Genomic DNA, 23607 nt, shown 5'->3' with positions numbered 1-23607 from the left:
CTTCGTTGGATGCTGTACTGGTGTTGGGGCGGTTGCTGCGATGTTCTGCAGGGATCTCTGCAGGGCGGTTGCTGCAATGTTCTGCAGGAATCTTCGTTGGATGCTGTACGAGTCTTGGGGAAGTTGCTGCGATGTTATGCAGGGATCTCAGGGTGGTCGCTGCGATGTTCTGCAGGGCTCTTTGGGCAGTGGCCTGAGACACGTTTCACTGACTACTCAGCAAGTTAATGATTTTGAATTGTTTCTGATTAACGAAAAGCTCATCGTAAAAGGAGAGAATCCGCTGGAGTCACCCGAGAGAGAGCGCGGAGTCACAGAGAGAGTGCAGAGTCACAAGAGTGTCACTGAGAGAGAGTGCAGAGTCACAAGAGTGTCACCGAGAGCGCAGAGTCACCAGCGAGAGGGCAGAGATCCGCAGCTGAACCATGGAGAGTACCAGGGCCCCGGAGACTTCCTCCTTCATACCCGGAGGCGCCGCGGCCCCCATCAGTAACCCGGCTGATATTGGGGTGATCGTCGGATACTTTGTCATCGTCATCGCGGTGGGATTTTGGGTGAGTGATAGAGGACGAGGCTGCGCAGGGTACTGAATGAAAGCCCCTCTCTGCTGCTTCCGCGGATCTCACGGAATCGAACGAAAAATCTCTAATTTCATTCTTTGTGAATTGAATGCGTTCTTGCGTATGCGCCATCGTGATTTGCTTTCAGTTACATGGCAGCTCTGCTTAGATGTTCTCTCCCTAACCGGGACCAGTAGTTGAGGTCTGAGCCGGTCAGGAAGAGCGGGGTTACAGCTTGAGAGATTCATCTAAAGGGGGGCAGGAACGAGGCAAGAAATCTGTCCGAACATGCGCAGGGACAGGGCACACAATGCCCGAGTAAGGGCCAAAAGCAGTGTCACCTGCCACATAATGTCCCTGTCCGGCAGCGTGATGTCATCTGCCAGCCCTGACCGGCAGCGTGATGTCATCTGCCAGCCCTGTCCGGCAGCGTGATTTCATCTGCCAGCCCTGTCCGGCAGCGTGATGTCATCTGCCAGCCCTGTCCGGCAGCGTGATGTCATCTGCCAGCCCTGTCCGGCAGCGTGATGTCATCTGCCAGCCCTGTCCGTCAGCGTGATGTCATCTGCCAGCCCTGTCCATCAGCGTGATGTCATCTGCCAGCCCTGTCCGGCAGCGTGATGTCATCTGCCAGCCTGTCCGGCAGCGTGATATCATCTGCCAGCCCTGTCCGGCAGCGTGATGTCATCTGCCAGCCCTGTCCGGTACCCTCTCCCCGTTTCGCTGTGGATGGGGAGGATAAACTCTCTGGCAGCGCTTCTATTTTGTGGTTCGGTGCCTTTATGGGTTGTGTCCGTTGCGGGGATCAGTCGCACATTGGCGGGGCGCGTTGGGTATGGTAGGCAGCACTTTGCTTTACATGCCCCTTGGGCCAGAAGGTGCCCACCCTGCGCATGGATCACAAAGCCCGCCACCTACTGGTGCATTTCAGATGATTGGCAGGTGGAACTGAGTGTGAGATCGATCGCCATGTTTGTCAATCAATAGATTAGGGTTAATGCATGCGCAGAACAAAGTAATCCCTGTGGGATGCTCTGCGGTTATTCACGCGGCACGATGCTCTGCGGGTTACTTATTGATGCCCTGTTGACTTGGCAGCTAATGAACTCGTTTACACGAGTGAGGAATGTGCTTCTTTTGTGTAAAATCTGCTGATTGGCGAGACGGCTCGGTGCACAGCGGGAGCTCTCAGCAGTCTCATCGCTTGTCTCAGCACTCTGCATCTAGCTGTGATTGGCGCTCTCTCCGCGCTCTCTATCTTGCTGAGTATTTCTAAACAACGTGGCTCCGTGGCCCTTTATATAAACAATACTGAGGTTCCAGTCTAACCATGGAAGGGTCTCTTGATTGACAGGGCCATTCCAAGCGGGGCAGATCCTGCCGTAAATGCTCCACATGGGCCAGTTAGTTTTAATCCGTGTCTGGCTGCGTCGGACGCTCTCCCGGTTTAATGATCACTATGTTGGGGAGATGGTTGGAGGGCGGCAGGGTGAGGTCAGAAGGTCAGAAGGTCAGGTGAGGTCAGAAGGTGATGTCAGAAGGTCAGGTGAAGAATGAAGTCTTTAGTCAATACCTTTTATTGGGCCAACGCAGAAAAAGTTCTCAGAAGCTATGGAGACCTCAGTCTCGCTGGTGGCAGCGGGTGGTGGTTGGGACGGTGACAGTATATTGAGCTTTGTTCCTCCCCGACTCCATTTCCCCCCCGTACCTCATCCTCAAACACAGTTATCTTATCGTGAACAATGTCTGTGATTCTCTTCCAGTCCATGCGCCGGGCCAATCGGGGGACAGTTGGCGGCTACTTTCTGGCAGGAAGAAGTATGTCTTGGGGTCCAGTAAGTAAATGTGTCTTTGGTGTGTCTCATGAACATGCGCCGTAGACCTAATGATCCCCCAGTGGGTTTTTTCCTCTGCCGGCTCTAATTATGATAAATTCCCCAATTTATGAACTTATTAACATAAAACACTGACAAATAAATCCCGACGTCAACAGCAAAAAGAGAAAACCCAGACTGTCCCGGCCACAAATGTCCGCTCACGCTGGGTCAGGACACGTGGAACCCTTTCCTTGGCCACATCTGCCCCCAGTTACCCTGGCTGGGGCTTTTCGTGAATATCCTCCTCATTTTGGTGAATTATTTGTTAATTGCAGAGATCGGGGCTGAAACGCGGTTAATTGGAGGCCGATGCTTTCTGTCTCCCGCAGGTGGGCGCCTCTCTCTTTGCCAGTAACATTGGGAGCGGCCACTTTGTGGGACTAGCAGGCACTGGGGCAGCAAGCGGCCTGGCCGTGGCAGGATTCGAGTGGAACGTAAGTCGGGCTGGAATGGGCCAATGTGTGCTTTACACAGAGATGTCGCCCATGCGCTGGTGCTGTACTGTGTCATGGCGTTTCCATCTTCCACCATCTTGCTCCACCATGAATCTCTTCCCAGCAAATGTAAAACATTATACCCACAATTTATCACAGGGTCAGGGGTCTAGGAATGGCCCCCGCTGCCAGGGAAATAGCCCGCGCTGCCAGAGATACCCCTGTAAGGGCAATGGCCCGCATTGTTGCCAGTCCTAGTCCCCCCCGTGTTATCCCAGTTACTGTAATTTCTCAAATACTTCTTGTTGACCCTGATGCTCTATTTCAGGCTTTATTTGTGGTCTTGCTCCTAGGATGGCTTTTTGTCCCCGTTTATCTGACGGCAGAGGTAAGGAAACAGTGTCCACTTCACACCGTGACATCGATACTCTTACTCCATGATAATGATACCCTGACTCCATCGCACTGATGCTCCAGCTACATAATGATACCCTGACTCCATCGCACTGACGCTCCAGCTCCATGATAATGATACCCTGACTCCATCGCACTGATGCTCCAGCTACATAATGATACCCTGACTCCATCGCACTGACGCTCCAGCTACATAATGATACCCTGACTCCATCGCACTGACGCTCCAGCTCCATGATAATGATACCCTGACTCCATCGCACTGACGCTCCAGCTACATAATGATACCCTGACTCCATCGCACTGACGCTCCAGCTCCATGATAATGATACCCTGACTCCATCGCACTGATGCTCCAGCTACATAATGATACCCTGACTCCATCGCACTGACGCTCCAGCTCCATGATAATGATACCCTGACTCCATCGCACTGACGCTCCAGCTACATAATGATACCCTGACTCCATCGCACTGACGCTCCAGCTCCATGATAATCATACCCTGACTCCATCGCACTGACGCTCCAGCTCCATGATAATCATACCCTGACTCCATCGCACTGACGCTCCAGCTACATAATGATACCCTGACTCCATCGCACTGACGCTCCAGCTCCATGATAATGATACCCTGACTCCATCGCACTGATGCTCCAGCTACATAATGATACCCTGACTCTATCGCACTGACGCTCCAGCTCCATGATAATGATACCCTGACTCCATCGCACTGACGCTCCAGCTACATAATGATACCCTGACTCCATCGCACTGACGCTCCAGCTCCATGATAATCATACCCTGACTCCATCGCACTGACGGTCCAGCTCCATGATAATGATACCCTGACTCCATCGCACTGACGCTCCAGCTCCATGATAATGATACCCTGACTCCATCGCACTGACGGTCCAGCTCCATGATAATGATACCCTGACTCCATCGCACTGACGCTCCAGCTCCATGATAATGATACCCTGACTCCATCGCACTGACGCTCCAGCTCCATGATAATGATACCCTGACTCCATCGCACTGACGCTCCAGCTCCATGATAATGATACCCTGACTCCATCGCACTGACGTTCCAGCTCCATGATAATCATACCCTGACTCCATCGCACTGACGGTCCAGCTCCATGATAATGATACCCTGACTCCATCGCACTGACGGTCCAGCTACATAATGATACCCTGACTCCATCGCACTGACGCTCCAGCTCCATGATAATGATACCCTGACTCCATCGCACTGACGCTCCAGCTCCATGATAATGATACCCTGACTCCATCGCACTGACGCTCCAGCTACATAATGATACCCTGACTCCATCGCACTGACGCTCCAGCTCCATGATAATGATACCCTGACTCCATCGCACTGACGCTCCAGCTCCATGATAATCATACCCTGACTCCATCGCACTGACGCTCCAGCTCCATGATAATCATACCCTGACTCCATCGCACTGACGGTCCAGCTCCATGATAATGATACCCTGACTCCATCGCACTGACGCTCCAGCTCCATGATAATCATACCCTGACTCCATCGCACTGACGGTCCAGCTCCATGATAATGATACCCTGACTCCATCGCACTGACGGTCCAGCTCCATGATAATGATACCCTGACTCCATCACACTGACGGTCCAGCTCCATGATAATCATACCCTGACTCCATCGCACTGACGCTCCAGCTCCATGATAATGATACCCTGACTCCATCGCACTGACGCTCCAGCTCCATGATAATGATACCCTGACTCCATCGCACTGACGCTCCAGCTCCATGATGATACCCTGACTCCATCGCACTGACGCTCCAGCTCCATGATAATGATACCCTGACTCCATCGCACTGACGCTCCAGCTCCATGATAATCATACCCTGACTCCATCGCACTGACGCTCCAGCTCCATGATGATACCCTGACTCCATCGCACTGACGTTCCAGCTCCATGATAATGATACCCTGACTCCATCGCACTGACTCTTCGGCTCCATGATAATGATACCTTGACTCCATCGCACTGACGCTCCAGCTCCATGATGATACCCTGACTCCATCGCACTGACGCTCCAGCTCCATGATAATGATACCCTGACTCCATCGCACTGATGCTCCAGCTCCATGATAATACCCTGACTCCATCGCACTGACTCTCCGGCTCCATGATAATGATACCCTGACTCCATCGCACTGATGCTCCAGCTCCATGATAATACCCTGACTCCATCGCACTGACGCTCCAGCTCCATGATAATGATACCCTGACTCCATCGCACTGACGCTCCAGCTCCATGATAATGATACCCTGACTCCATCGCACTGACTCTTCGGCTCCATGATAATGATACCTTGACTCCATCGCACTGACGCTCCAGCTCCATGATGATACCCTGACTCCATCGCACTGACGCTCCAGCTCCATGATGATACCCTGACTCCATCGCACTGACTCTCCGGCTCCATGATGATACCTTGACTCCATCGCACTGACGCTCCAGCTGGTGGCACTGGCCCTTTATGATACATGCTGACCATTTCAGTACATGACACCCTCTCTCTCTCTCACAGGTGGTCACAATGCCGGAGTATCTAAAGAAACGCTTTGGTGGGCAGAGAATTCAGCTGTATCTCACTTTGCTGTCTCTGGCCATGTACATATTCACTAAGATCTCCGTGAGTGTTGTGTGATGTTGCTGTGTGATTCGAGGGTCTATTCACTAAACTTTAGGTGCACGTTTTGGCTAAAAGTGCGAGTTTGCAGCAGCAAAAGTGACAGACCCCAGGCCAGCTCTAAAGTTTAATGGCAGTAAAGATATTGAGGTGTCTTTTCCGGTGTCTGTATCCCACCAGTATCTCCATCACAGTGTCTCGGGGGAAATGAGGAGAACCCCAAAGAGTAATCAGTAAATCTTCAGAAACGGCGAATCTGGCCCAACAGGCCCCCATATTTCTGACTTAAAAGTCGAAGTGGCTCCTCGTTGCAGCAGCAGAGCGCTCTCTGATACCGATGTTACTATGTGACATGGCTCCGGACTCTCATTGCTGCTGCCGAGGGCTCCGGACTCTCATTGCTGCTGCCGAGGGCTCCGGGCTCCCTGGTGCTGCCGAGGGGCTACGGGCAGCCTGCTGCTGCCGCGTCTGGCTTTGTATCGTTGTGTCTTATATGGACTGTAAAATGTTTATGGTAAATGATGGCAGCGCGGGTTCCATTGCAGGTCGATATGTTTTCTGGCGCAGTGTTTATACAAGTCGCTCTTGGCTGGAATATTTACGTGGCCGTCATCGCCTTGCTCGTTATAACCACAATATACACAGTGACAGGTAACGGCATATCCCCAGAAGCACACGTAAGTAGCATTGTACGGGGTCACGTGTTATATTTACACACACAGTAACTCGCGTAATGTTACTTTCACTTTAATGGCCATCTCACTCCTTGCCATGACTTTGCTGTCTCGCTCTGTCTCCCTGCAGGAGGTCTCGCTGCTCTGATGTACACAGATACCGTCCAGACATTTGTAATCATTGGAGGAGCCTGTGTGCTGGCGGGATACGGTGGGTAATGGTGCGATATGGCGGGTGCTGGATGGTTATGATGTATGGCAGCCAGTGTTGGCGAGCAATGGTTGGATAAGGCGGGTAATGGTTCAATATGGAGGTGCTGGCCGCGTACGGTGGGTCTTGGTTGGATGTGGTAGGTGCCTTGAGTTGCGTTTGGATTGGGTGGAGACTGTAATGGAGGACATGCATGGGAAATGAGATTCTGGGGGGGGGGGGGGTGGAAATCTCGGGACTGATATTGTGGCGTTGGGTCTGATGTGCTTTGTCTATGAGTGACCTTTACATCAATCACCCATCCTTCTCTTGCAGCTTTCCAGGCTGTTGGAGGGTATAATAGCCTCATGGATCGGTACATGTCTGCGACACCGGCGCTTCTGGGTAATGTGTCAGTTGCGTGTGCCTCACCACGCCATGATGCGCTACACCTGTTACGAGATGCTCGCACAGGAGACCTACCGTGGCCGGCCCTGATCATAGGATTGACTATTGTGTCCACTTGGTACTGGTGCAGCGACCAGGTGACCTCTCTGCTTTATGTATATGCTCTCATATACTTGTGTTCTTCCTCCTCTATAGGTGAAGGCATAGCGATCTCCAATACAGTTTGTGTTCTTCCTCCTCTATAGGTGACTGTGTGGTGATCGCCGATGCAGCTTGTGTTCTTCCTTCTCTATAGGTGACGGCATAGCAATCTCCGATATTGTTTGTTTTCTTCCTCCTCTATAGGTGACTGTGTGGTGATTGCCGATACAGCTCGTGTTCTTCCCCAATCTATAGGTGGCAGCGTAGCGAACCCCTGATGCAGCTGGTGTTCTTCCACCTCTATAGGTGACGACATAGCGATCTCCAATACAGCTTGTGTTCTTTCTCCTCTATAGGTGACTGTGTGGTGATCGCCGATACAGCTTGTGTTCTTCCTTCTCTATAGGTGACGGCATAGCAATCTCCAATACAGCTTGTGTTCTTTCTCCTCTATAGGTGACTGTGTGGTGATCGCCGATACAGCTTGTGTTCTTCCTTCTCTATAGGTGACGGCATAGCGATCTCCAATACAGCTTGTGTTCTTTCTCCTCTATAGGTGACTGTGTGGTGATCGCCGATACAGCTTGTGTTCTTCCTTCTCTATAGGTGACGGCATAGCGATCTCCGATACAGTTTGTGTTCTTTCTCCTCTATAGGTGACTGTGTGGTGATCGCCGATACCGCTCGTGTTCTTCCCCCATCTATAGGTGGCAGCGTAGCGAACCCCTGATGCAGCTGGTGTTCTTCCTCCTCTATAGGTGACTTTGCTCTGTTGTTGTTGCGCAGGTCATTGTGCAGCGCTGTCTGGCTGCTCGCTCCCTCACTCACGTTAAGTTGGGTTGTGTTCTGTGCGGATACCTGAAGATCCTTCCCATGTTTCTTATGGTGATGCCGGGAATGATCAGCCGAGTCTTATACACAGGTCAGCAGATGTATAAGCGAGCGCAGCATATCATTTGTGATACGGCCATTAGCACAGCGGCGCTCTCCCCCGCGTCCCAGGTCAGAGGCAGACACGTGCGCTTGTGTTGTCGGTACCGAGCCGTTGTGGGATTGCGTGCTGCACGTCTCTGCATTAAGGCTGCAATCGTCTGCTTTGTTACAGAGGAAGTGGCCTGCGTGGAGTCCTCGGTCTGCCAGGCTGTGTGTGGCGCCGACGTTGGATGCTCAAACATTGCCTATCCAAAGCTGGTGGTGAAGCTCATGCCGAAGGGTGAGAAAGCTCTGGAGGCCTCCGTTCTTAGCTTGCTTACTTTTTCTTGGGTCGCCTCTGCCACGCTGTCTCTCATCCCGTCTGGGTCGCCTCTGCCACGCTGTCTCTCGTTCCCTCTGGGTCTCCTCTGCCACGCTGTCCCTCATTCCGTCTGGGTCGCTTCTGCCACGCTGTCTCTCATTCCCTCTGGGTCGCCTCTGCCACGCTGTTACTCTCTCAATCCCAGGTCTCCGCGGTCTCATGCTGGCTGTAATGCTTGCGGCTCTCATGAGCAGTCTCGCCTCCATATTTAATAGCAGTAGCACTCTCTTCACGATGGACGTCTGGAGACGGCTGAGGCCTCAAGCTCCTGAGAAGGAACTATTAATGGTGGGAAGGTGAGGAAAGCGTTACCCCGACGCGAAGCACAGATACCATCAGAGCGTTTTTATTATGAACCCCATGGCACAGTGCTAATTGCTCTACGGAGTACGCCCGACCACTGAGGCTCCCCCGGTCTACGGGCAGGAATAAGCCGAGACGCCTCCTGGAGAGCATCTTCCACCAAAGCTCCAAACCCCCATCACCAAGAAACGTCGCTTTCACCCCCCTGGTTTTGGGCCATAAAGTCTCGGGGATATAGAAGGAGATAGCAGAGAGGACGGGGTTAAAGCCCAATTAAGGCTTCCTTTTAGAAAGCAGGCACGCCAGACCAGGGCATCAGGCAGGAACGCAGGTGCAGGAAAGGGCCCTTCCACTAAGCAATGGGGGCCTCGACGGAGGATTGTTTAAGACAGACTTTATTATTGTAAGGAGGTGAGGCATTTGGCGCGTTACGAGAGCGGCGGTCTCAGCCTGTGTCGCCCGCAGGGTGTGGACGGTCTGTCTCGTGGCGTTCAGCATTGCATGGATCCCCGTGGTTCAGGCAGCACAAGGAGGGCAGCTGTTCGATTACATTCAGTCGGTGGCGAGTTTCCTGGCGCCGCCGATCGCCGCGGTCTTCTTTCTGGCTCTGTTTGTGAAGAGAGTCAACGAGCCGGTAAGCATCCCGGCGTAAAACGCCCTCCCCCCGCCATGGCGCCGTTGAGAATATTTTGGGCTGATGCGTCTCGTTCGTCCGCAGGGAGCCTTCTGGGGCCTGGTCGGAGGGCTGATGCTGGGCCTGTGTCGCATGGTGCCGGAGTTTGCCTTCGGGGCCGGAAGCTGCTCTGCCCCCGGCTCCTGCCCAGCCATAATCTGTGGGGTGCATTACCTGTACTTCGCTATCATTCTCTTCCTCTGCTCTGCAGCCATTGTTTTGGGGGTGTCCTACTGCACCCCCCCGATCCCGGAGCGCCAGGTACGGTTTTTGGGAAAAATAACTTCCGTTCTATAGATAAATGTCCACGCGTAACATTCCCGTCTCCTCCGGCAGCTCCACGGTCTGGTGTTCAGCCTCCGGCACAGCAAAGAACCGAGGGAAGAGACGGCGGGGCCAGGTAACGCGTCATGGACATCGTCATGACAACAAGGTGCACGGGACCCATAGGCGGTGTGAACCCTGCATGGGGCATCGTCTGCTCAGCTGGTGTAAGGCGGCAGCTATTTGCTCCGCACGCTCAGCCTGGGTTCCGGGCTCATGTCATGTGACACATATGTATCGGGTGAGGGGCCTTCAGGCACTTAGTGTTACATGCTTTCCAGGTGTCCACGAGAAGGGCCCCCGATCTTTGCCGGACATCCAGGAGGACCCGACATCGGCGCGACTGGTGAACCTTAATGCCCTGCTGATGATGAGCTGCGCCATCTTCCTGTGGGCTTATTACGCATGACGGCGCAGGAGGGGCGGCTGGGGCAGTTTGTACCGAAAATGATTACAATGCAGATTTTATTAAACACTTTTTCATCCCGAAGCCGTCGCTTCGTACATTTAGTCACACAGAGTTCTGGGCCGCGACGGGAGAGGCTTCTGCTACTGCGCATGAACGTCAATGCTCTGCAGCTGTGGGGGGGGGGATCTGCAGTCTGCGCAAAGTGCTCATGAAGAACTTCGGGGGCAAACACCGTAACACGATGGGGGTATCTCCCCGCGCCGCCGGGAGGCTGATCTGCGCAGCATGGAGGTGCAGCAGAAGAGAGCGCGCGCCAGCGGCAGACAGGCCGAGAGCCTGGAGAACCGTCTTGGGGGGCTTCTGTGGGGGCAGAGAAGAGGCAGTTACAGCAGGCGGAGGGGTAATTTAGGAGCGCGCACACCTCCTGCGATTGGCTCTTACCTGCGGGGCAAGTCGGCCCCAGTGGGAGTATTTATGGTCTCCCAGGATCGGACAGTTCATACCGAACGCAAGGTGAACCCGCAGCTGGTGTTTCACCCCTAAGGAAAGAAAACCCGTTAAGAATCAGGGACCAGAATCTAACACAAGAGTGCCTGAGACGGACTGTAGGGAAGTTACTTTACAGAGAGGGTGGTAGATAAGTGGAACAGCCTCCCAGCAGAAGTGGTAGAGGGTAATACAGTGAGGGTATTAAACATGCATGGGATAGACATACGACTCCTGAATCTAAGACGAGACCAACGACTGATTAAGGTTTGAGTCTTTACAGCAGGAGAAACGGGCGACCAGACTGGGGCCGCCGGGGGCCGATCTGCCGGCAGGGTTGGCTGAATTTCCTCGCTGGGAATAGATCCGGCCGTCTTTGGTCAGAATATCTGTTTAGCTAAAGAGTGTGTGTGTGTGTGGACTGTAATCTCGCAGAGTACGAGGGGGTCTGTTACGAGACACTGAAGCTTAGAGACGTTATGCGCTCTGCTCCGTGTCTCGCTATCATTCTGTGTGATTTCGAGAGAGGGACGGACAGAGGTAGAGACAGACAGGCAGAGACAGACGGACACAGACAGGCAGAGGCAGACACAGATAGAGACAGGGAAAAGAAAAAATGTCGGTGCGCTAAGCTAGTCTCAGGCTCAAATAATACAAATGTGTAATACGAGGCCTACCAAACAGGTGTAAGCATGCTGCAAAAACAGTGTATTGGCTGTACAATGTATACAACATAAATTATATTATGTTTATATATTTGTTGCCAACTTTATTAGGGTAAGAAGCACAGACAGTTTTTGTTTTTTGTATACAGATAGAGACAGTTAAGAGACAGACAGACAGAGACACAGAGAGAGAGGTAAGGGGGGGGCGTCACACGCGTTCTCCACCTGTGACAGGACGGAGCTCCAGCAGGGAGGCTCCTGCCGACTCCCCCGCGGTACGGTAACAAGTCACGGCCTCTCGCGCCGAACGGCAAACTCGGCCTTTCTTCAGAACACCGTCTTCTGAGACTTGGAAGCGCGGAGACAGAGACATCTGAGGACACATGGGGTATATTTAACACAGAGAGAGAGCTGGGGGGGGTGATGGGGTATGGGGGGGGTGCAGGCTGTCACCTTGTAGTGTCTCTGAGGACCCTCCGTCTCTCGCTCCACTATAGGAATGTCTATGATCCCCTCCAACGGGCTGGGGACCCCAAGACAAAGAGCCCTGCGGGGAAAGCTTTGGAGATTCAGCTCATTCATTTACATTCAAGCCCCCCACGGGCCCTCTGCTCACTGCACCCCCCACGGGTATTCTGCTCACCGTGCCCCCACGGGCCCTCTGCTCACCGCGCCCTCCACGGGCATTCTGCTGAACGCGCCCCTCCCCCACTAATCCTCTGCTCACCATGCCCCCCCACAGGCCCTCTGCTGAACGCGCCCCCCCCCAAGGGCCCTCTGCTGAACGCGCTCCCCCCAAGGGACCTCTGCTGAACGCGCCCCCTCCCCCCACGGGCCCCCTGCTCACTGCACCCCCCCACACCCATGGGCCCTCTGCTCACCAATACACCTTCTGGGCCGTGCGCTCCCTCAGCGCTCTTTGCACTCGCTCCGCAGCCTCTGTGCTCCGTGCGAGGATCAACGTCCCCGTGGTGTCTCTGTCCAGACGATGGCAAAGCTTGAGGGGCTCGGAGCCCCTTCCAAACAGCATCTCGGTGAGGGCCGGGAGCAACGAGGCCACGCTCTGCCGAGTGGAGGGCCCCCCTGCGGAAGCAGGACAGATGAGATACAAACACATAGTAACCACTCCCCGAAGTGACGGCAACAGAGACCGCAATCACACCCTACCCCTCCGTGCATTTACACCGCACTCCCCAACCCTCACTCACACCCCATCCGTGCATTTGCACCGCACTCCCCACCCCTCACTCACACCCCATCCGTGCATTTACACCGCACTCCCCACCCCTCACTCACACCCCATCCGTGCATTTACACCGCACTCCCCACCCCTCACTCACACCCCCTCCGTGAATTTACACCGCACTCCCCACCCCTCACTCACACCCCCTCCGTGTATTTACACCGCACTCCCCACCCCTCACTCACACCCCCTCCGTGCATCTACACCGCATTCCCCACCCCTCACTCATACCCCCTCCGTGCATTTACACCGCACTCCCCACCTCTCACTCACACCTCCTCCGTGCATCTACACCGCACTCCCCACCCCTCCGTGCATCTACACCGCACTCCCCACCCCTCACTCACACCCCCTCCGTGCATTTACACCGCACTCCCCACCCCTCACTCACACCCCTCACTCACACCCCCTCCGTGCATCTACACCGAACTCCCCACCCCTCACTCACACCCCTCTGTGCATTTACACCGCACTCCCCACCCCTCACTCACAACCCCTCTGTGCATTTACACTGAACTCCCCACCCCCTCCACGCTCTCACCATGTACAGGGAGTCCATAGGGTTTATTGATCAGGATGAGTTCCGGGTCGTCTCGGACCACCTGAGCCCGTAACTCCCGCAGGGTCCCACCGGTCGCCGAAGGCTGAGGAAGAGAGTTGGGTCACACAAGGGCGACAGCGGGGAGAGAATCCCGACTTTACAACCAACGTAACAGCGAACTGTCAGTCTCTGCGCGTCTTTCGCACGCACACACTATGTCAGTCTCTGCGTGTGTCTCACTCGCACGAGTGCACTGCCAGTCTCTGCGTGTGTCTCGCGTGCACTGCCAGTCTCTGCGTGTGTCTCGCTCGCGTGCACTGCCAGTCTCTGCGTGTGTCTCGCTCGCGTGCACTGCCAGTCTCTGCGTGTGTCTCGCTGGCACGCGTGCACTGCCAGTCTCTGCGTGTCTTGCTCGCTCACGTGCACTGCCAGTCTCTGCGTGTCTCGCTCGCGTGCACTGCCAGTCTCTGCGTGTCTCGCTCGCGTGCACTGCCAGTCTCTGCGTGTGTCTCGCTCGCGTGCACTGCCAGTCACTGCGTGTCTCGCTCGCACGCGTGCACTGCCAGTCTCTGCGTGTCTCGCTCGCGTGCACTGCCAGTCTCTGCGTGTGTCTCGCTCGCGTGCACTGCCAGTCTCTGCGTGTCTCGCTCGCGTGCACTGCCAGTCTCGGCGTGTGTCTCGCTCGCGTGCACTGCCAGTCTCTGCGTGTGTCTCGCTCGCGTGCACTGCCAGTCTCTGCGTGTCTCGCTCGCGTGCACTGCCAGTCTCTGCGTGTGTCTCGCTCGCACGCGTGCGCTGTCAGTCTCTGCGTGTGTCTCGCTCGCACGCGTGCACTGTCAGTCTCTGCGTGTGTCTCGCTCGCGTGCACTGCCAGTCTCTGCGTGTGTCTCGCTCGCGTGCACTGTCAGCCTCTGCGTGTGTCTCGTTTGCTCGTGTGCACTGTCAGTCTCTGCGTGTGTCTCACTCGCACGCATGCACTGTCAGCCTCTGCGTGTCTCGCTCGCACGCGTGCGCTGTCAGTCTCTGCGTGTCTCGCTCGCACGCGTGCACTGTCAGTCTCTGCGTGTCTTGCTCGCTCACGTGCACTGCCAGTCTCTGCGTGTCTCGCTCGCGTGCACTGCCAGTCTCTGCGTGTGTCTCGCTCGCATGCACTGCCAGTCACTGCGTGTCTCGCTCGCACGCGTGCACTGCCAGTCTCTGCGTGTCTCGCTCGCGTGCACTGCCAGTCTCTGCGTGTGTCTCGCTCGCGTGCACTGTCAGTCTCTGCGTGTCTCGCTCGCGTGCACTGCCAGTCTCTGCGTGTCTCGCTCGCGTGCACTGCCAGTCTCTGCGTGTGTCTCGCTCGCGTGCACTGCCAGTCTCTGCGTGTCTCGCTCGCGTGCACTGCCAGTCTCTGCGTGTCTCGCTCGCACGCGTGCACTGTCAGTCTCTGCGCGTGTCTCGCTCGCACGCGTGCGCTGTCAGTCTCTGCGTGTGTCTCGCTCGCACGCGTGCACTGTCAGTCTCTGCGTGTGTCTCGCTCGCTCGCGTGCACTGCCAGTCTCTGCGTGTGTCTCGCTCGCTCACGTGCACTGTCAGCCTCTGCGTGTGTCTCGCTTGCTCGTGTGCACTGTCAGTCTCTGCGTGTGTCTCGCTCGCACGCATGCACTGTCAGCCTCTGCGTGTGTCTCTCACACCCGTCCACACACTATGTCATTGTCTGCGTGTCTCGGTCTCGCACACTATGTCAGTCTCTTCTCTCACCTGTCCCTCTCTCTTCCCCTCTGTTTCTGTCTCTCTATGCTCTCACTTTTTTTTTTACCTGTGTCAGTCAGTCTGTCTGTCTGTCTGTCTGTCACTCACCTTCTGCGCTTCTCGTACTTTCTTCTCCGCGCGGATTTCTTCCGCCAGCCTCCGAGCCACACGTGCGGTTCGTCCTGCAGCCGACGCCATCTCCATGGAGGGCAAACAACCGAGGACGCCGTCGCCGCCATCTTGATGTAGGGCACGCAGTGGAGTAGAAGCCGACGCCGCCATGTTGGCGAAGGGCTCGCCACGGAAAGGGTGCATCTGCCGCCATGTTTCGCGAATTCCAGGAGCAGTAGTGGCCAGACCCTCCCCTCGCCGCTCAGGTTCTGAGGTAGCCGCATAGTCAGCAAATAGGCGCCATTCTCAGGCAATGACTGAGGTCAGGCTGTCCGCATAACGTGCGTGTAAACTGTGGGGGCAGTGTGCATCTTAACCAAGGGCAGGCCGAAGACGCAGTAGCCACCTTAACTAAGGGCACGATTTAACGATACCTACAGCGCCATCATGAGAGGCGCATCACCTGTCAGCTTGGACGGAAAAGGCCGAATGGAGGGGGGGGCTGGGGTGGCGAGAGAGCAAGGTGCTGCTTAAAGGGACCATGCACCTATCATATGCATTAAAGTGCAACAGATCACCCAACAAACCCTCGCTTTGCACGGTCAACGCCGCAAATAGATTTTTATTAAAAAATAAAATAAAAATGCAGACAATAACAAAAACATTCAGAAGCTGGAATCCGCCTGTGAATCGGGGTCACGGAGGGTCCCTCCGAGCGCTCGCCGTTACACGTCATTCACAGGACTGAGACGGACTTTTTTGGAGATGTTTTCTAAGATGTCGGCAGAGGACTCCCGGGTCTCCACCGTGTCCACATCATCATCATCATCTCCAGCTCTCAGTCTGTCGCCATTGCTCTTAGTGTCCTCTTTCCTCCATTCGGGGGTTTTCTCTCCCCGAGATCTCGCACCTTCTCCCCCCTCGGGCGGCATTACAATTCTTCCACGCTTAACGTAATGCTGCACCCTCTCTTCGAGACCCTGACAGACGCGTCTCTTCATTAATGGAGTGTACATGCGCGCACTCACACCCTCCACCAGTCCACTGCTCTGATGGGAAATCCCCGGCTCACACAGACTCCATGGGACCGCGCTGTCACCTGAGAGAGAAATGAACATGAGGAGGTCTCGTAGCAGACCAGGACCACGCACGGTCGTAAAATGACGCGCGGAAAGAATGGAAATCTCCAGACGGGTAGGTCCGACGCCATTACCTGCTTCCCCCGTGATCAGGGCACCGTCCAGACTGCGCAGCGCCATCCGAAGGATCTGAGTCTTCACAGCCTCCTCGGTCCAGAGTCGCTGTAGGTGTGAAATGTTGGCGCTCTGCGTGTCCCTCTCCGTTACCCACAGAACATCCTCGAACTGACAGTCGTAGAGCACCAGCGGGAACTCTACCGCCATACTGCAAGAGAGAGCATGTTATGCCCCATCGACTCCTCTCCCCATATAACTACCCAACGGGACCCTCAGCACGTCATTCGCGACCGCCCTCAACCCCCTCACAAATACTACAAAATAAGTGAATGCACAGAGGCGTGCGAGCGCGGGGCGTCGGTGACAAGTTCTTGCAAATGCCCTTCAAAGCGTACCGAAAATTCATTATCACCTCGTCTGCATTTTATATTTAATTGGCATGCAAGACTTGCCTTTTTTCGCCCCCAAACACGCCCCCCCCCTTCTCACTTGTACTGCGGTTTGCAGGGATGTCTCTCCACATCCAGAAGTTCCGTGATCACTTCGGGCTTCTCTTTTCCTTGGCCGACCAGAAACAGGACTCCCATGATGCACCGGACTTGGTGGTAGAGAAAGGCTAGGCCTGTGATCTCCAGCTGGCACAGCTGAAATGGCCCTTCATCCTGCAAAAGCTCCGGAACGGCACCCACTGTGGCCCTTATCACGGTACGCGTAAAGTTGAGAACCCCGTTGGCCACGTCCATCTTGCACAGGTTGCGGAAGTCATGAGTTCCCTCCAAAAGATGCGCAGCTCGGTCCATGGCCTCCACGTCAAGCTGCGCTCGCGGAAATAAATAGCGGTATGTGCGGGAACGGCAGCTGAAGCGAGCGCTGAACGAGGGGGGCACCGGCGCCCAGCTAAGCACTCTAATATCAGGGGGAAGCACGCGATTCAGGATATGGACGTAACGGATCTCAGGTGTGCCGGGCGCATTGGAACGCAGATCGAGAGAGATGACCTAGAACACAAAGCAAAGGCTGCTGGCGGAGAGCCCAATGATTTGGGTGCACAAGCGCTCTTACCGTGCACGCTTCTTCTCAGGAGGCTCATCGGACTGCGTCTGCGGGGGACACTGCGCAGCCCGACGCCGCCTTAATCCTCACCTGCCCCAGCGCACTGACGCCCCGGTCTGTCCTGCCACAGCGGTGGTAGTTTGATGTCTGCCTCTTTTCCACAAGCCGAGTCTTCATCAGGGCATCGAACACTACCTCCTCCACCGTGTTCCTCGTGTTCTCCTGGCTGGCAAAGCCGTGGTACCCCCAGCCGAGATACGCCAGGCGCAGAGCCACGTGCTGCTTGGGGTGGGCTGCAAAGTCAAATGGCCGCTGAGGCCGCTGCTTTCGCTTTCCTCGAGGCTTTTCCTCCCCTGACTGACTGCCTTTTCCTCCGACAGACGTCTCCCTCAGGCGCAGAACTTCATCCTCTAACTCTAGAACTTTCTGCCGCAAAAGGATCAATTCCTCCTCTTGGGACATCACTCTGTGCAGCCTGAGGAGCAACAGTACAAGAAACGTCGTTAGCGGCACCGTGTAGCGTCCCGCGGAGCCCCGCGACCAAACGGCGCGCATGAAACCAGCGCATTTAGGGAGATCCCTGCCAACAGCGCTGTGACACATCCCCCGCAATCGCTGCCATTATGGATAGGGGTGAAGTAGAGGGCCCGGCACACACAGGTTATACTCGGTATTACCGTATACAGGTTAGTCGCCGTCCCTATAGAGGTTATACTCGGTATTACCGTATACACGTTACTCCCCGTCCCTATAGAAACATTAAAGAGACGCCAGTCACTCACCAATCACGTGTTTTCCTCTGGCACGTTGCTCTACTTCCTGTCCACTAGTGATGACGTATGCCCGTTGCTAAGAGACAGAGAAAGTTGTCCCCGAGTTTTTTGACTTCCGGTGCTTTTACGTCACAGGCAGATTTGAAGTGGCCGTTAGAGGAAGCGCCTTATTCCGAGAGTAGAGCGCCGGGAACACGAACACCGAGACTGTACCATACTGTATGATGATATAGGGGCATGGGGTATAGTTTACTGTATGATGATATGGGGGCTATAGTTTACTGTATGATGATATAGGGGCATGGGGGGTAAATCTTACTGTATGATGATATAGGGGCATGGGGTATATTCTATTGTATGATGATATAGGGGCATGGGGGTATAGCTTACTGTATGATGATATGGGGGCTATAGTTTACTGTATGATGATATAGGGGCATGGGGGGTAAATCTTACTGTATGATGATATAGGGGCATGGGGTATATTCTATTGTATGATGATATAGGGGCATGGGGGTATAGCTTACTGTATGATGATATGGGGGCTATAGTTTACTGTATGATGATATAGGGGCATGGGGTATATCTTACTGTATGATATAGGGGCATGGGGGTATCGCTTACAGTATGATGATATAGGGGCATGGGGGTATATCTTACTGTATGATATGGGGGCATGTGGTATATCTTACTGTATGATGATATGGGGGCTATAGTTTACTGTATGATGATATAGGGGCATGGGGTATATCTTACTGTATGATATAGGGGCATGGGGTATCGCTTACAGTATGATGATATAGGGGCATGGGGGTATATCTTACTGTATGATGATATGGGGGCTATAGTTTACTGTATGATGATATAGGGGCATGGGGTATATCTTACTGTATGATATAGGGGCATGGGGTATCGCTTACAGTATGATGATATAGGGGCATGGGGGTATATCTTACTGTATGATGATATGGGGGCTATAGTTTACTGTATGATGATATGGGGGCTATAGTTTACTGTATGATGATATAGGGGCATGGGGTATAATTTACTGTATGATGATATAGAGGCATGGGGTTATATCTTACTGTATGATGATATGGGGGCTATGGTTTACTGTATCATATAGGGGCATGGGGGATATAGCTTACTGTATGAAGGGGACTCTAGTTTAATGGTGCAGTTTAGTGCGATAAACGCCATTTTCTTTTTATCGTATGGATGCAAAGCCGAGTGGCCCTGCGCTTCCAACTGCACCTGGGGTTACCTTCGTATCTTTATTTATTAACGCCCCCCCCCCCGCATTGATAGTGCCACGGAATCTGCGGGCGCTACATAAAGTAGAGTGCAGAATAGTGATTTATTCATAAAATAAAATGTGCAGGAAAAGCTAAAAACCTTCAGACTGTAGACGTGTCAGAACCCCGGGCCGGTGACACGCGTGTTCACGTCTGGCTGTGCGCTTTGTTTGCAGTGAAAACGTCTGGTTCCGTGAGATGTCGGTGAGCGGCCGCGAGGACGACGGCGTTTGGTCTGTGACTGGAAATGACTTCGGCCTCGGTCCGTGCAGAAAATACTGCGTCCCCCAACCAGAAGCGTCGCCTGACAGCACTTTGGAGGTTTCCGATGAGGACGTACAGAGAGAGTTGTCTCTGCTGGGCTACCCGCAGGTTCCACGGCACAGGATCCTGCAGTTCAAGAAGGACCTGGAGCACCTCATGAGGAAAGGGGTAGAGATCGGTGCCCATAGCCCCCAGGTCAAAGAAAATGTACCCCCCGCAGTGCCAGAGCCTCATGCATCGTGGGATCATCTGTCAGCCTGGGCTACGTCTCCATCCCCCTCTAGTCAGGAATGCTTTTCCCAGCCACGTGCCAAGCATGGTAGCCAAGACCCCTATAGCAAGTACAGTGTAAGCGCTGGAGGCAACAGGTCGGGAGTACAACCGCTAACACGCAAAGTACTGCGGAGAAACGGCGATGGGCAGACGCGCGTGAGTGACGAGTCCTTCGTGTGCAGTGACATCAGCGAGGACAGGGACACTCTGGTCGCTAGTGAAGAGTCCAGCGTCCCCCACACAGCAGACTCCACAAAGTCCTTCATCCGCCCTCCCCCGCACTCCCTCCTCGATCGGTACAGACAGCGCTCCGACCCAGTGGGCCGCTACCACGAGTACAAGCAGAGCTGGGATGCCCTCCAGGGGGCTCTGGAGCAGAGCAGGAAAGAGCTCCGCCGGGGTATCCGCGAGCAGATGATGTCTGCGCCCCCTCAGCCTCTGCCCCGATCCCTCCCGGCCCCCAATACATACGTAGTTCCCACGGACAAGAAAAGGTATGGCCTGCGGTGGGCCGTGCGCAGAGACATGGTCAATGGCGTCGTACCCCGCACTAATTACCCCTAAGCACCCGCCCGCATGCTGTCGTGTGTTAACCCCTTAGTGCATTGTGTGTTTTTAACGTGAGCTTTTCAATAAAATAATCCGATTTTTATCACACTTTCTTCTTAAATCTGTTTAATAATAATCAGTAAGAAAAAAAAAGTCTCTGTAATCCTCCGACCAGTCTACGCCGTGGATGCCACCATCACAGGGTCCCCACCGCTTCCCCCACGTGGATCCGGCTCCCGTTCTTTATTTGAAACTTGAAGTGTCGGGGCCCCTCGAAGATGAGCACAATAGTGGATCCAAAATTAAACTCTCCCAAGGGATCTCCCTTTGAAAGCGCCAGTCCACCTTCGCCGTGGCAATCCGTGTAGCTGAAGTCGTGGAACCTTCCCTTGACGTGGCGAGGGCGGTTAGTGCGCAGGTCCTGTAACGTGGAGAGAGGATAATGAGCTGCGGACGGAGTGGCCTGAGCGCTAAGGGAGAGCCTGAGGCTTCTGTGCAATGGGAGTCAGGGGCAAGAGGGATGAAATAAGAAAAAATGGCCCCCCAAAGAAGAATGATCACGGTGCCGCCGTCCGGGTGCGTCAGCTGTTTTTTAAAGGGCCGGTTCCACCTACAGCGTTATTACCGTATGTACTACCCGTATCCATGTCTACGATAATGTAGCGCTTTTCAGCGGTGCCTCTTAATGCGTTCCCTCTGCTCTGCCTGCCAGTTACCCACATCACCAAACAGGGCATTTGCTTGAGGGGCTGGGAGTAGTTATAAGGGGTCAGCGTGCTGTGATGTCATACATAGAGGAGGGGCTTTGGCAGAACCAGGAGACTCTGTTTCTAAGCAGCTCTAGCATCTCAAATCTTTTCATACGGTTTTCAAGTGGCATTGAGGAAAATAATAAAATGGTGATATTTTATGAGGTGAATCTAAACCTTTTAAAGCAGACAGGCTGTGATGTCACTTCCTGGGTGGTGTTATGTGCAGCCATACGTACTAATGGATGGGTTACAAGACATTAGTCGGCTGTAAGAAATAATTCCGTTCACCACGAACAGCTCTGGCTGCTTCCATATCGTTTATTCTGTGAAGCCAGCGGGCCAATAAACAGGACCTTCTCACCTCGTCGCCATAGATACGGATGGATCCTACGTTGGTGGCTCCTACTGCCGTGAGAGAGAAGAAGCCAAACTGCCACTGGCCGCTGAGGACCACGCGCTCGTTCTCACAGAACAGACTGGGCATCCAGCTTGCGATGTTGGGGCTGACTGAGAGCAGAGAGCCTGCAACGAAATATCATGAGGGCATTTAGTAAATGAGAGCTGCCGGGCCCCCTGATGCCCCCTCGCCACACATGCATGCGCAGATACCCCGCACACCTGACTGCATAGGTTCTTTCGCTGAAGCTGCGGGGTTTGGCGGCAGCAGCAGCGATTCATACGGAAACGGCCCGTGTTGCTGACGCGCAGGGACTGCGACACAAACATGTTGGTGTAAGGTAAGTGTGTGTAACGTCGTATCACCTGAGCTACAACCACACAGCTAGGCCCCAAAATATCCAATACACGGAAATATGGAGTTTAACGCCAGGTAAGAACTATTTGGCTCATCTGCCCGTTTTTTCCCCTTGGTCTTGTCTTAATATCCCTTACTGGATTCAGCTGTACCACTTCTGCTGCAAACCTGTTCCACCTATCCACCAACCCCTTTGGTAAAGTAAAACATCTAGGTCTCTGACCATCTTCTTTTAAACAATGACCTCTAGTAACATTTCTCTTCCTTAAATATATATACGTATATAGCGAGTGTTGGGGTTGCCCTGGAGTCTCGCTAGGTTGTGAAACAACTTAAAATGTGGTGGAAAGAGGCGCCGTCACGCATCACGGCAGCCGGTTAAGGAGGTGAAACAGGAGCCGCGACCGAGACGGCCACTCCATTCTTGTCTGACGGGAAGGGCTCTCGTTAGGCTATTGGGATCTCTTATAAAAACGTGTCGCGCTCTCTTGCGTTGGTTTCATACTGGGACGTCTGTTGCCTCCAGTAACCGATTCCATGCATTGGTACGTAGTCGGTGTGTCTATTAATGCGGCTGGGAACGGGCCTTCTCCTTTTACGCATAAAACGGTACCTGGGAAGTGCCTGCGGTGATGGATGCTCCAGTCGGTTGGAGAGTGGAATCGATGATAATCGCCGGGAGCCAGATAGATAACGTGGTGGTAGAGACGGCTGGAGGGACGCACACCGAGCTGCTGCAGGAACGGGAGGCCTTGGGACAGAGGCACAGTTACCAGGCTGGGAAAGAAAGGGAACAACTACCAGGCTAGGGGGCAGAAGGGTAGATATTAGGGTTAAAGGCAAATTAGGGGGCAGATGAACAATTACCCCATAGCGGTCTCCGGGACTGGTGGCAGATATTATAATTATAATGGACTGATAAATGCCAGACTAGAGAACGAAGGGGTTATTTCCACACCAGACCAGTTGGTCGACGGTATGATAACTATGATATGATAACTATCAGGGTTCCCAAGCTCTAGGCTCCAGGAACAGAAGGTGACGTGGTGCAGGAAGATCGACCCAGGAGACCCCAAATCGCACCAGTCACTAGGCAGAATGTTAGGAGGGATATTATGCTTCATGGATGCTGGCAGCATGTGGCAGAGCCTGTATTACTAATAATATAAATATTCTAAAGTGACCGTTCCACGTTAAAAATAAAGTTACACGTTTTGTGAATAAAGTGGAAGTAGTAATAATGTTCAGCAATAAGACGTGAGAAGGGATCGTTTTTCAGGCAAGACGGAACTCACTCGAATTGGAAGGTTCTCTCCAGTCTTGAGGTCCCAAGAAACTCTCCAATGAATATGTGAGACCTTTAACCTGTTCAATCTGGGAGCCACGACTACGTCCACTGTGCAGGATACGGCCATCACATGGACTAACCTACGCAGACCAGAGAGACGGAAAGATTACCTGGGGTAACCTACATGGACCAGAGAGAGGACAGGGCTGTCACCTGACACAACCTACATGGAGCAAAGGGAGA

At 53.9% G+C, this 23607-nt stretch overlaps 5 protein-coding genes across 7 annotated transcripts in view; 2 read left to right on the top strand and 3 right to left on the bottom strand.

Annotated features, from left to right (window-relative positions):
* Positions 1–346: 346 nt before the first annotated feature.
* On the top strand, positions 347–10468 carry SLC5A2 (solute carrier family 5 member 2). Its single transcript, XM_053471206.1, has 15 exons — positions 347–554; positions 2324–2395; positions 2767–2871; positions 3200–3259; positions 5870–5974; positions 6517–6622; positions 6776–6856; positions 7172–7380; positions 8171–8306; positions 8490–8597; positions 8824–8974; positions 9447–9615; positions 9700–9915; positions 9991–10054; positions 10260–10468. Exons 1-15 carry the CDS (start codon positions 426–428, stop codon positions 10385–10387), a joined length of 1839 nt encoding a protein of 612 aa, XP_053327181.1. The 5' UTR covers positions 347–425; the 3' UTR covers positions 10388–10468.
* RPUSD4 (RNA pseudouridine synthase D4) lies at positions 10414–15353 on the bottom strand. 2 transcript variants are annotated; one of them, XM_053471203.1, is made up of 7 exons: positions 15165–15353; positions 13323–13425; positions 12420–12621; positions 11992–12097; positions 11764–11911; positions 10829–10926; positions 10414–10747 (listed from the first exon to the last, which is right to left on the bottom strand). In XM_053471203.1, exons 1-7 carry the CDS (start codon positions 15336–15338, stop codon positions 10544–10546), a joined length of 1035 nt encoding a protein of 344 aa, XP_053327178.1. In that variant the 5' UTR covers positions 15339–15353; the 3' UTR covers positions 10414–10543. The 2 variants fall into 2 exon arrangements, with proteins under 2 accessions (XP_053327178.1, XP_053327180.1); XM_053471205.1 differs by having other exon boundaries at positions 11992–12085.
* Positions 15354–15771: 418 nt separating this feature from the next.
* On the bottom strand, positions 15772–17910 carry PUS3 (pseudouridine synthase 3). Its single transcript, XM_053471141.1, has 4 exons — positions 17507–17910; positions 16853–17361; positions 16381–16571; positions 15772–16266 (listed from the first exon to the last, which is right to left on the bottom strand). Exons 1-4 carry the CDS (start codon positions 17876–17878, stop codon positions 15893–15895), a joined length of 1446 nt encoding a protein of 481 aa, XP_053327116.1. The 5' UTR covers positions 17879–17910; the 3' UTR covers positions 15772–15892.
* A 1769-nt stretch (positions 17911–19679) lies between these two features.
* On the top strand, positions 19680–20678 carry HYLS1 (HYLS1 centriolar and ciliogenesis associated). The gene has a single exon (XM_053471345.1). The coding sequence runs from the start codon at positions 19683–19685 to the stop codon at positions 20583–20585; it is 903 nt and encodes a 300-aa protein (XP_053327320.1). The 5' UTR covers positions 19680–19682; the 3' UTR covers positions 20586–20678.
* Positions 20668–23607, bottom strand: part of LOC128501741 (phosphatidylserine decarboxylase proenzyme, mitochondrial-like) — a 5620-nt gene continuing 2680 nt past the window's right edge. For both annotated transcript variants that reach the window (XM_053471344.1, XM_053471343.1), the window contains exons 5-8: positions 23372–23504; positions 22690–22827; positions 21684–21844; positions 20668–20991 (exon numbers count right to left, since the gene is read on the bottom strand). In XM_053471344.1, the coding sequence (XP_053327319.1) occupies positions 20767–20991; positions 21684–21844; positions 22690–22827; positions 23372–23504 (657 nt within the window). In that variant the 3' untranslated portion in view covers positions 20668–20766. The remainder of the gene's footprint in view (positions 20992–21683; positions 21845–22689; positions 22828–23371; positions 23505–23607) is intronic.

Source organism: Spea bombifrons, chromosome 7 (assembly GCF_027358695.1).
Source record: "Spea bombifrons isolate aSpeBom1 chromosome 7, aSpeBom1.2.pri, whole genome shotgun sequence".
NCBI lineage: Eukaryota > Metazoa > Chordata > Amphibia > Anura > Pelobatidae > Spea > Spea bombifrons.
The sequence above is the reverse complement of the archived record's forward strand: the minus strand, read 5'-3'. Positions and strand labels throughout refer to the sequence as shown.

Excerpts from the sequence above, each read along its gene's own strand:
- SLC5A2 (XM_053471206.1), top strand. The coding sequence starts at position 426 with ATGGAGAGTACCAGGGCCCCGGAGACTTCCTCCTTCATACCCGGAGGC. Across the intron at positions 2,396-2,766 it reads GAAGTATGTCTTGGGGTCCA|GTGGGCGCCTCTCTCTTTGC; the intron begins GTAAGTAAATGT and ends TGTCTCCCGCAG. Across the intron at positions 9,616-9,699 it reads TGAAGAGAGTCAACGAGCCG|GGAGCCTTCTGGGGCCTGGT; the intron begins GTAAGCATCCCG and ends GTTCGTCCGCAG.
- RPUSD4 (XM_053471203.1), bottom strand. The coding sequence starts at position 15,338 with ATGGCGGCGTCGGCTTCTACTCCACTGCGTGCCCTACATCAAGATGGC. Across the intron at positions 13,426-15,164 it reads AAGTACGAGAAGCGCAGAAG|CCTTCGGCGACCGGTGGGAC; the intron begins GTGAGTGACAGA and ends TCTCTTCCTCAG. Across the intron at positions 12,622-13,322 it reads CTATGGACTCCCTGTACATG|GGGGGCCCTCCACTCGGCAG; the intron begins GTGAGAGCGTGG and ends CTGCTTCCGCAG.
- PUS3 (XM_053471141.1), bottom strand. The coding sequence starts at position 17,878 with ATGTCCCAAGAGGAGGAATTGATCCTTTTGCGGCAGAAAGTTCTAGAG. Across the intron at positions 16,572-16,852 it reads CCCTGCAAACCGCAGTACAA|TATGGCGGTAGAGTTCCCGC; the intron begins GTGAGAAGGGGG and ends TCTCTCTTGCAG. Across the intron at positions 16,267-16,380 it reads CCTGATCACGGGGGAAGCAG|GTGACAGCGCGGTCCCATGG; the intron begins GTAATGGCGTCG and ends TTTCTCTCTCAG.
- HYLS1 (XM_053471345.1), top strand. The coding sequence starts at position 19,683 with ATGTCGGTGAGCGGCCGCGAGGACGACGGCGTTTGGTCTGTGACTGGA.